The sequence below is a fragment of the Centruroides sculpturatus genome, unplaced genomic scaffold, assembly GCF_000671375.1.
Source record: "Centruroides sculpturatus isolate CEXI.00-Female unplaced genomic scaffold, Cexi_2.0 scaffold815, whole genome shotgun sequence".
Classification (NCBI taxonomy): Eukaryota; Metazoa; Arthropoda; class Arachnida; order Scorpiones; family Buthidae; genus Centruroides; species Centruroides sculpturatus.
This window is the reverse complement of record NW_019385019.1, coordinates 358,940-371,281: the sequence shown is the minus strand read 5'-3', so window position 1 is coordinate 371,281 and position 12,342 is coordinate 358,940. Positions and strand designations below refer to the sequence as shown.

Below are 12,342 nucleotides of genomic sequence, written 5' to 3'. Positions count from 1 at the left end.
AGACCGGTTTCTAGACAGATGTGCATCAGTTACCGTAAACACTCAAATATATCACTAAATTTTCCATCATTTATACTGTTTCAATAAGTGGGGACAGCAAAAATGGTCCAAAATACAGTATAAACTTCTATTGGGTGTATATTTTTAACAACATAGTGAAGAAAAGTTATTTTTTGCGATTTTTACTGTCCACAAAACTGATTGAAAAAATTTTAGCCATAACAATGCCGAATGAAAAGAAAGGACCTTCGTTATAAAGGAAATTTATAACTCTTCAAACAAAGATAGAAATTTTGGATCGAATTAAAAATCAAGAGCGTATAGCTGATATCGGTAGGCATTTTAATTTAAATGAGTCGACGATTCTGTCGGAAGAAAAAATCAGAAATTTGGTCGCATCCGGATCGTCTATTCTTGCGAAAAATGTTGCTCGTCCGAGAGCACCTATAATGGAAAAAAATGGAACAAGCGGTAATATTATGGGTAGAAGATATGAACAAGAAACGGTTGTCTTTAAATAAAACTGCACTTAAACACAAAGTCTTTAAAATATTTGATTATTTAAAACAAATGGGACAGTCTTCAGCTGGTGAAACCAGTGTTAAATTCGTGGCTAGCAATGGCTGCTTTGAAAAATTCAAAAAACTCCATTCAAACGCCAAGTTTTTCTCTTTTTAGAACCGAATCCCAGTTTTTGTATTAAGTTGGTGTCTCCTATAACGCGATTTCCCACAACGCGGTATTTTCAAGGAACGTATCTACCGCGTTGTAGGAGGCCTACCTGTATTAGATGATGAAAAAAACATAGAAGAAAAGAATGTAGACATAATGAATATTTTATCAATTATCTATATTCAAGTTTTGTATATCTTATTGTTATTGGGCTGAAATTTGATAAAATTTTAGACATAAATTCCCATTGTTGTTTGCCTGTCCTTCCTTAATCTCGAGAATGGTATTAGATAGATGAAAGTCAAAACCAGATATGAAAAGCTTGAGGGAAAGAGGCTAACTATATACGAACATCCAGTTTTGGCCGAAAGTCACGTTATTTCATTCAATTCTAAATGTTTCTCCTGAACGGAGTTAGATACACGACCCGCATGACTTCATTGTTAACAGGAAAAGTATAACATACAGGGGCAAGACACTTCTAAACTTAAGTGCATTGTAACGAAAAATTTCAGCCCTGTATTGTGACGATGTCACAATAAATAATTGCTCGTTCGTATATATTTTTTCTAATGCAATACTAAGAATATATGAAAATATCGTTGATGAGTGTTTAGAGACCAGACTGAACAGTCTTATATTGTTATTTCTTAAGATAATCTTACCGCTCTTAATTAATTAATCTTTTGCAAATCTTAATGCCTATTACTATATTCACTTGATAATAGTGTATGTATGAGCCACTAATAAAGATTTAAAATAAATTAGAATGTAAAAGCGCTTATATTAAGAAAGAAATAAGAATAGTAAAAGCAAAGTTAAAATGCCTCCTTATACACTCGTGAGTAAAAAATTATTATACACACGAAAATAATACTGAATTTTCGATATATACCTATATTCAATACGTCTTACTCACTTAACACACAAGGAGTTCCATGCCATCCTTCTTCACACCCGTCTGCACACTTGCCGGTTTTCGCTTCGCATTCGTTTGAATTTTTGCAATTAGAACATTTCTGAGTACATCCTGCACCATAGAATCCCGAAGCACACGCTGAAAGATAATATTTTCAAGCATTAGACAATATAATTTTATAACTTTAAATAGTAATTTGAAAATTTTGAAAACTTTACATTCATTGCAAAAGACAGACGTGAAACCGCTGATACAAGAACAACCATATGGATCTGGTAAGCAGAAGAGGATTTCTGCACAGTTAGTCGTTTGGTCTCTCTGATTGAAGCACCGTTGGCCACAATCTCTTCCGAAAAATCCAGGTTTGCAGGCTGTTAACACAAATAAAATTAATTTTCTTAATTCACATGTAATATTCTTATTGAAATAAATAACAAATTGAAATATTTAGATCTTCTTCTTCGTCCTGGCCTATATCCCAGATTATTTGGGGTCAGCCCAGAATGTCAATTTACGCCACGTTGGTCTATCTCTAATTGTTTCTTCATCCACTCCACACTCCAGCATATCTGTTTTTACACATTCAATCCATCTCTTCTTAGGTCTTCCTCTACTTCTATCTCCCTGTACTTTCATATTTAGTGCCTTTTTTGTTATATGTTCCTCATTCCTTCTCACCACATGTCCAAACCATGTCAGTCTGTGGCTTTTTATTTTTTCTGAGATAGATACTACCTTTAAACTTCCTCTGATGTAATCATTTCTAATCCTATCCATTCTTGTGACCCCGCACATCCACCTCAGCATTCGCATCTCTGCCACATGCAATTGCTTCTCTTCGGTGGCTGTCATCGGCCAGCACTCGCACCCATACATAAGCACGGGTCTGATGACAGTTTTATATATTAGCCCTCTTATTTTAAATGGCATGCGTTTGTCACAAGTTATTCCTGTCACCTGTTTCCATTTTAACCACTCTGCATTGATCCTCCTAGTAACCTCCCTATCAATGTTGCCATCTTTCTGGAGCAGAGATCCCAGATATCGGAATTCAGTACTTTCTGGCAATGGTATTCCATTTAGTACCAGGGAGACCGTCAAAATTACAGAATATATACTCCATCTTGGTTTGGCTGATTTTTAGTCCCTCATTTTCCAGCACGTGTTGCCATTTGTTTAGCCGTCTCTGTAATTCTTCCCTGCCCTCATCAATGAGGACTATGTCATCTGCAAACAGCACACACCAGGGTACGTCCTCTTGTAAAGCAGATGTTATCACATCCATAACTAATAGGAAGAGGTATGGGCTGAGTGCTGACCCCTGATGTAAACCCACTCTTACTTCGAATATGTCCGTCAATCCGGCTGCAGTTCTAACTTGCGTGCTGGCCCTATAGTACATATCTTCAATTGTCACAATGTATTGAAGCGGCATACCTTTCTTCCTAAGGCACCACCAAAGGACTTCTCTTGGGACTCTGTCATACGCTTTTTCCAAGTCTATGAACACCATATGCAGGTTTCTCCTCACAGATCGGTACTTCTCCATCAGCTGTCCCACCACGAATATGGCATCTGTAGTACTCCTCCCAGGCATAAATCCAAACTGGCCTTCAGTGACACTAGTTTCCTCTCTAATCCTCCGTTCAATTACCTTTTCAAAAAGTTTCATTGTGTGAGCCAATAGTTTTATCCCCCTATAATTATTACATTCCTGCACATACCCTTTTTCTTTAAAGATGGGTACTAAATAGCTTCTTCTCCATTCATTGGGTATAGTTCCCTCTAACAGTATTTTGTTAAACAGCTCTGTTAACCAGTCTCTTCCCTCCCCTCCTAGGACTTTCCATACCTCTATTGGTATCTGATCCGGGCCCACTGATTTCCCATTTTTCATTTTATTCAATGCCAGCTGTACTTCCCCTTTCTCTATTATGCTTACTAGGCCAATATTTGGCTCTTGTTGTGGCCTTATATTGCGCTTCACACCCCCTTGGAGCCCAAATTGAAATATTTAGATAACAAAGTTAAAAGGAAAATTTAGTTAATATCATTCATCATAACTAAATTCACTTATTTTTCAGTAGGAAATAAATGATATACTGTATGTGACAAATAAAATATTGGAAATACAGTAATATAATACTGTAAGCAAAAAAAAAAAATTAGTTTTTAATAAGAATCAAATATGAAACTTTTTTGGACTCGTCCCACTCTGTGGGTACTGAGATGGCTTCTTTTTGGACTCATCAGGCCCCCAATAAGAATAACTGGGTGATGAGGGTGAGGCCTGACATACAGGACATAAGTGTATTTTGTCCTGTATATACTATTTTTGTTTTAAACGTATTTGGTGTTTTAAACGTATAATTGTATTTTATTTTTTTACAACGGTGTACCCGATTATCCGAGCAGAGTTGCTCGTTATATCACTCGAGTAAGAGAAGTTTACATTTCACACGACACGACAATCAGGAGAAAATACATTGCAATTTTGTTTCGTTTTTAGTTAAAAGTAAGGCTTGAAAAATAGCATTATTCGAAGGATTAATGCTATTTTCTCCAGTAATGCATAGCTCTTTTGTTTCCTTCGAATAAAGCTATCGATTGCCGTTGTTTCTCGAGCCTTATTTCTAATTACAAAGGAAACGAACTTGTAACGTGCTCTGTCGTGTCATGTGAAATGACGTAAACGTAATTTTTTTTTCTTAAAATTGCTAAATTTTAAGAACCTAAAATTGTTAACAAATTCATATTCATAAAAATAAAAATGTTATTGTAGATTCAAGAAGTCATTAGTGTTCTGACTGTAATTATATATTTATGATAAAATGCAAAAACATCAATTTTATAAGTTCATTATGTTTTTTAAAAAATAGATAGTTTCTGATTATTTTTTGTTGCTGGAACATTTAGCAGTGAAATAAATACTTAGTTCAGTTTAAGTGAAGTTCACAGTAGTGCAGGTTCAAATTAATGAGTTTTTTTTTCTTATTTTTTGTGTTTAATTTTTACTCTGTTAAAGGAAAAACTTTTATTACATAAATTATTTTTCGTAATGTACTGTACAATTAATAAGGTATAGTGCTATAAGTATTTAGAATATTTTTGTAAAATCATCATCAAGTTATAACTTCAAAAATCATTATTTAAAAATTTAACTTTGATATTTATTAAAATGGCATTTCATTNCATATATATTACACGGCAATTGAAATTACAAATTGATTAAAATGATATTATTAATGATAATTACTAAAACATGTAAACAGAACTTGATAAATAAAATATATTATATAGGTGTATTACGTTTATTAACATAACTGTATTGTAACATAATTGCATCTTAATATTTATTGTATAAAGGCATTTTTTGACTTTGTTAGTATAACAAAGTACAGTACATGTACCTTTCGTAATTTGCATGATTTATTACTTATTAATTGATTACTTATTTATTACTTAATGTAATCTTCGCACTTAATTGCGAAGATTACATCTGAACTTCTTTCATTCATACATTACAAATTACTTAATTAAATAAATGTACACCTGTTTTCATTTGAAATATTTATTCTTACACGTAAAATTTTTAACTGATAAAATATACAAATGAAATAGATTTTACCATTCTCACAGAGAGTTCCATTGAATCCTGGTGGACAGATGCAGTCGCCAGTTAAATCATGACATACTCCTCCATTTAAACAATTTGGGCATTGATGTTCACAAAGAGGACCATAAATTCCATCTTTACAAACTGAAATTTGTTTCAAATTTTATTTTAAACTGATATGACAAAAATTCATAAAAATGGATTAATGATTTTGGCAAATTTTCCTATTTATACATTTGGATTATATTAAGAATCATTGCAATACATATACCATATATAGTTTTAAAAGTAGAGGAGAAGGTGGTATTATGGAACCCCAATTACATTTTAGTGAATTGTAAACAAGGTATCATAACTACACCCACAATTTTTATGCAAAAAGTACTTGTAACTATTAAACTAAATGTTCCTAATTGGATTTGTTTGTTAGTGTAATATAAGTATGGTTTTTGAAGTCTTTTGTACAAAAAGTCAGAAAGTAGGCTTAGAGAAAATCGGGTGGTAATATGGAACCTTACTGTAAATTTTCAAGAAATGCTTTAATGTAGCCAAAAACAAATAGGAAAGTACAAAGAATGTTAAATAATTACAAAATCATTTACTCCAATGTATTTTAGCGCAAAAATGATTTAATATTTTAAAATTAGTCTATATGTAAATGCACCATCTTACCCCACCTATGAGGTAAGATGGGAATATTATTTTTATAGACTGTAGACTACAAGAAGGACAAATTAAAATGGTTAAACTACCGCTTTCTTCAATATTGGCACAAGAACAGTGTGCCCATTTATCACAACTGCTACATTTATTGTTATTTTTCAAATAAATAAACATAAAAGTTTGAACTTACTTGTAGACTATTTACTTTACCAGACGATACTGTCACTTCGCGCATGCTCAGTTTCGCTATTTTGTAAGCAGACGATATTTTTTTTCATGAAAAAAAATGTTTATTTCGATTGTTATCTTACATTTTATTTCTTGTTAAGATAGTATTTAAATTAAAAAAATGTTTTCATAAATAAAATAAAACGTAAAAACATTATTTTATGGTTTGAATTTGTTGGTAATACTGAACACCAGGGGAGTTGGGTTCCATATTAAAAGCACCAATGGGGTCCATATTTCACGCATCTCCATCTTGGGTTAACTTAATTCCTGTCGGCACCAAACTTTAAAAACGTGAAAATCACACAGATTAATATGTACCCCTAAGTCTCTGGAACGGAATACATGCACCAGTGAACCTACAACTACACGATTTATATTTTAAAAATAATTAAATTCACTTAGCATTCAAAACTTGCGAATTTTGAAAAAAACAAATTTGCTGATTAAATACGGACAACCATTTAAGTGAAGTAAAACGGGTTTTCCCCTTGCTATGGATGTCTGCCTAGTTCAGTTCGGCCACATTCCGCTACAGTTCGCCTTTATTATCAGTTCGAAATGGGGTGGTTCCATAATACCCGCAGTGTTCCATAATACCACCTTCTCCTCTACTCTTTCCACCTTATGAGCACTAAAACATACACAATCAGAATGATTCTGTATTCAGATTTCATATTCAAAAAGAAGAAAAAAAGATTACTACAATGTTACTTAACAGGAATCACGACCAAAAATGTATGTCCACAAATTATGAAATTTTGTGCACTAAAATTTTCATCGATCTTGTTTTTTTCTATCATTGTTTTTTAATGAATGCCTTCGTTTTGAATCTGTCGTTTTATTTCAGAAAGACGAGGAGTCAATTTTCTGCCATTATTTGAATTCGACCGGAAGTAGACTGATCGAGTTTTGGGATGCAATCCCTCAATTACTTAATGGTTTAGTATAATTTATAATTATAACTTGACGTCTGAAAATTAATTAAATACTCATTTAAAATACATTGATAATCTATGGATTTTAATTTAATCTAAAGATGATGGTTTACTATCAACAACGATTCAAAATGCAAGGTATGTTCTTAAAATCTCAGGATATACTTATCTTTTGCGGAAATTTATTAATGTAATCTTTGCTGTGAATAATTTCGGTATTATTCCAATCAGTAGGTAGGCTATGCAAATATCGCGTTAGAGTCTCCACTATCACATTCGTCTATATTCTTTATATAATCAAAACACGTGAAAAATAAAAAAAAAAAAAAAAAAACTACCATATGCCTGCTTTTAAACCGTAACAAGATATTTTCCCCCTTCAAGTCATTTCATTAAATATTTTAAAATCGCGAATTAAGTCTAATAACTACATTAATGGGTTTAAGTCAACGATTATGACAGCTAACTTATTTATTAGCGAGGTTGAGGCCGAAGTTTTAAACGCGAAAACGTGTACGTCGGATGTTCAGCGCCGCTTTCCCGTAAGCCTAGAAGTTTGACAATGGTATTTGGATAGTTAGTGGAATCATGCTCGACATTCCAAACACCATTGTCAAACTTCTAGGCTTACGGGAAAGCGGCGCTGAACGTCCGACGTACACGTTTTCTCGTTTAAAACCTCGGCCTCAACCTCTCTATTATTGCCTGGAGAAGCCCAGACTACTGGGGTAACGTTTGCACTTTTTGTCCGAATTTTTAAACAAAATTCCCACGTTCGATTTTAATTGTTTTGGTGTCAAAATGCTCGGTATAACCTTATCCTTTGCATAAATTACGTATTTTGGAAAATATAATTAACTCTGAGAAAAGATATATTCAAAAGATGAAAGTGTCGACTTTCATGCAATTATTTATTATAAAAATACTTTTTGTTATTAAGCGTCAAAGATATGAACTCTTTGACGCTTAATAACAAAGAGTATTTTTATAATAAATAATTTTGTAATAGAATGCAATAAAAGTTAATTGTTCAATTTAATAATTCTTGTTCCTAGCACCCATTTAGTTTTAAACTGTCGCTGATATTGGCTTACGAAGAACATTTTTTAGTTTATTTAAAGCTCTGTCGGTATTCACTATATTATGTAAATAAATAATTCCTTTGAATTTATGTAAAGACATATTTGAATGTATTGTTTAACGTTATATTTATCACACTTATAGCTGTACAATATTATAAAATTGTTAAACTTACCACGAACTATTAGTCTGGTAATTCCACGACTATAATAATGATAATCTTTATTCAAACTGTAAAATCCTGCATCACCAATTTCCAAGGAAGGAAAGTTTATATATGAATTGTTCTTTTCACCACGAAAGGAATTATACGTCACTTCGTTCTTCTTCCAATTCACATACCGAAAGTTTGAGACCGTATTCATTTTTATTTTTGCCTGGTCGCCGATATTCTTAGTTATCGTAAAGGAAGTCGGAAAAAGTACAGCTGTAATTTAATAATTCGAATAATGTTACAAAATAAAGTGAATTATAATCCCTAATAATAATATACTGACTATATTTCCACATTGAATGTGAAAGGACACCGGAGAGCATGCTTCGTTCGGGTTTACACCAAAAACCCCCTAACTCATTCCAGGAATAATGATAATAAATATGCGAACCTGAAAATAACATAAGTCGTTTTTGTACATTATTATATTTCGTAATGAAATTAATTTTTTAAAAAATTGTGAAAAAAAAACGCAAAAGCTATATCAGTTATAAACAATTTAAAATGTTAGGTTAGTTAATAAAGAACAAAATTGTTAAAATAATAATTGTTTTCCGATAAGTTAAAAGTAATAATTAATAATATATCATCACAGTATATGCTATCACATCCAGATTGCTAAGCGGTTAAAAGTTGATCTTAAATTAACCAATATAATTTCTAACATAAAAAATCATATTTAGAGTAAAGTTATTTATTACATTACCTCTGCGGATTTGATATCCTTCATATCCTTTGATATCCTTAAATTTACCGAAATATATTTTTCTTCCAATTGCGTTTGAAGATATTCGACATTCCAATGTATGTGTGCCACCATTTTCCACGAAATAATTATGATGAAGTGAAATAATGTCTAATATTTCTTCTGAAAGATAAAATAAGGTTATTTTTCTTTAATTAAATAACAAAAATAGTTTTATATCTTATGGACAAATACATAATCATGTTATAGTTGCTCCCAATTCGTTGGAAATAAGAACAGTATTTCTTTATGCACGGTTTAATTCCAATATTTAAACATACAATCTTACTAATTTTATATTTTAAAATTAATTATTTTGGATAGAAACGATCAAATTTTAAGAAAGATCGAAAAATTGACATATTATAAGTTACCAAAAGTGCCTCATAAATCTATCTTGAACTTCATATTTATAGTAAATTTATACATTATATTACATATAAACGAGAAAAAATAATTGTGACATCTTCACAATGCTGGGCTGCAATTTTTAACCATATTTTTAATTTATTTAATTTAAAATACAGTATACCCTCTCGATCTCAAATTAATAGTGTATTGCCCCAGTACATCATACTTTTCCTGATAACAACAGAGTCACTCTGGTCATCTATATAACTCCATTCTATTGAAAATATTTGAATTGAAATCGTGTGACTTCTGGTCTAGACTTGACATTCGTATATACAGGTACTCCTCACTTTACGACCGAGTTCCGTTCTTACGACTACGTCGTTAAGCGAATTGGTCGATAAGCGATGAGCTTGCGCCAGGAATATAGGATCGTTGTAAAATTATAAAAATTATAAAACAAACTTCAAATTTATTCATAAAAAGACACGCATATGTATATATTATCATTTGTTATTTTGGTTATCTGGATCTGTAGAGGTTTTTTTCCAGGTAAAGGAGATGACGACGATGAAATAAAAGTTGTACCTTCAAGGGCGGAGGTCTTGGATGTAACAGTCGAAAAGAAACTCGTAACTGTGATTTGCGTTGTAATCTTTTTTTCTTGATAAATTTCTTTATAACACTTCAAAAGTTCATTCATCCCACGTTCAACTTTATGTTAAAACGTTCAGTATTAGGATCCATAGCCGCATTAATTTTGGAGAACGCACCAGCTAACCCATTTACCGTGAATTTCTTTTTTACTTCTTTAGTTCTTTCGTCTTCTTCCTCTTCCAAATACTGCATCGCTTCTAACTCTATTAAATTTTCATTTGTTAGCGCTCTATCGGCATAATCCACTAATTAAGCAATGTCTTCCACTTCAACATCTAAATTAAGCGCATTGGCAAGGCCCGCAATTTTTTAAATTACATCAAACTGACTAAAAAAGTCCATAGCAAGCCTACACTACGCTCAGTGAGCGTGTCACCAATCGGCACTCAAGCTGAGAAAGGGGATTTCCCGAATTGCAGATCGAAACTCGATTGATCGTAAGTGCGAGTGGTTGTTAAGTAGGTAGGTCGTAAAGTGAAGAGTACCTGTAGTTAGTTGTGGTCTCCCTCCCTTAAGCTTCCCATATGTGGTCTCGACTTTTATCTATCTAACAGTTATTTTAATTATTATTACAAATGCTTTATTGTAATAAGAAAAGTCTTGTTACAGGGGGTTGGCTTTAGAGAATTACAAAAATACAATTAATACTTATTTAACATTTTTTTTAAATATCTTGTTACATAAAATTTGATAAACATAACATATTAAACATTCAATCTACACTATCATATTTCAAAATCTTTAGAATATGAACAAAAAAGTTATGAATATTATACATCATACATAACAAAATTTTTTCTAGATTAGTTCTGAAATTTTCTTCTTAATTTAAATCATAAGATTCTTTTAATTTAAATTTACTATGCGCTTCTTCAAACTTTGTGCACTCAAGGAGAATATAATAAATATTTTATAAAAATGGTTGTAAAGATCAGGAAGAACTTGCCTACCCGCTGGCGGAAAAAGATTAATAAATTTAATGGTAATTATATCCATTCCAGGAGCTGTTTTCGTTATTAAATTGCGAATTGATAATCCAGTTCTTCAAAAGATTTGATATCGTTGATATTAGTAGACAATTATCTGATACTTCGGTATATCACAAACAATATGATACGAATCTTTCAAACCAAAGTAAGAACTAACATGAAAATAGACTAATAAATCACAATCTATCACCTGAATTTCCAAACATAAATGTACTAAATATACTGAACATATATGCAAATCGATTGTAGAGCTTCCCATAGTGAATACATAAGTAAATACAGAAGGATAGACCTCTTCAATTCTGCCATTATAAATATATAGTTGAGCTTGAGTCGTTAATTTTTGAAGGTCATAATCTATTTTATTCTGTTTAACATCTTTGAATTTACGAATGTTTTAGATTATAACGTTCGGTCCTTTATATAGCAAAACCATGGACTGTGCAATACGAGCATTTAAATCTCCAGTTATAATAACATAAGGAAAAGTATTTCTCAAAATTTCGTACTGTACATACAAAATACTTCAAATAATATTAGCTGTTGCTCGGGAGGAATATATATCAAAATTGTAACCAAAATTTTATTTGTCGAGTATTTATTTCTAATTTATTAATTAATATATGAACTATAATGTAATTATTTCTTTTTTGGGTATATATAATTTCTTGGGACTTTTTGATTGGACATAATATCGTATAAGCTTTCATTATTATTATGTGCAGCAGGCAAGGGACTTAATATTTGAGTCTCCACAAAACATGAGTCTTGAATAGAAGTGTTTAAATTAACAATGTATCATTGCGGAGTATTCTCAGAAATAATAAACGGAATAAAGGAATCCAAGTATACCAGCCCCTCCAACACATAGCTATACGTCAAAGAATAATTGCCCAATAGTATAGTGTCACCTCGGAGTTTTGGATATTTACCTGCTTTCCTTAACTCGCTTAAAAAAGGAATTAATTGTTTACGTCTTAATCTAGATCTTTTAATAAGGTCCTGTGAGATTTGAGTTTCTTTCCATACATTCGACAGGTTTTGCTGTTTCATTTTTATAAAACTCGAATATATGTAATCTCTTATTTGAGTATTTTTAATAATTAATTTAATTGTTGGATACTGTGATTTAGTTATTGGAATAATCGCTATTATATCATCCATTGTAACTTCATGTAATTCTAATGATTCATTAATAAGATTAAACACTTCTAGCTTGGTAGGACTAGTTTTACTGGGATATCTATATAACATTATATTATTGCGATGT

General features: G+C 31.6%; 1 protein-coding gene across 1 annotated transcript; it reads right to left on the bottom strand.

Annotated features, from left to right (window-relative positions):
- Positions 1-1,561: 1,561 nt before the first annotated feature.
- Positions 1,562-12,326, bottom strand: LOC111633517 (angiopoietin-1 receptor-like). The gene is made up of 8 exons (XM_023378100.1): positions 12,005-12,326; positions 10,208-10,328; positions 9,037-9,224; positions 8,614-8,721; positions 8,292-8,543; positions 5,220-5,351; positions 1,810-1,962; positions 1,562-1,729 (listed from the first exon to the last, which is right to left on the bottom strand). Exons 1-8 carry the CDS (start codon positions 12,324-12,326, stop codon positions 1,584-1,586), a joined length of 1,422 nt encoding a protein of 473 aa, XP_023233868.1. The 3' UTR covers positions 1,562-1,583.
- Between the last annotated feature and the right edge of the window lie 16 nt (positions 12,327-12,342).

What these genes read in the sequence shown, in the direction of transcription:
- LOC111633517 (XM_023378100.1), bottom strand. Translation starts at nt 12,326, where the DNA reads ATGTTATATAGATATCCCAGTAAAACTAGTCCTACCAAGCTAGAAGTG. An exon ending in AAGCGAGTTAAGGAAAGCAG is followed by an intron (nt 10,329 to 12,004) that starts GTAAATATCCAA and finishes TTGCTTAATTAG; the next exon opens with TGGATTATGCCGATAGAGCG. An exon ending in TGGAACTCTCTGTGAGAATG is followed by an intron (nt 1,963 to 5,219) that starts GTAAAATCTATT and finishes TTGTGTTAACAG; the next exon opens with CCTGCAAACCTGGATTTTTC.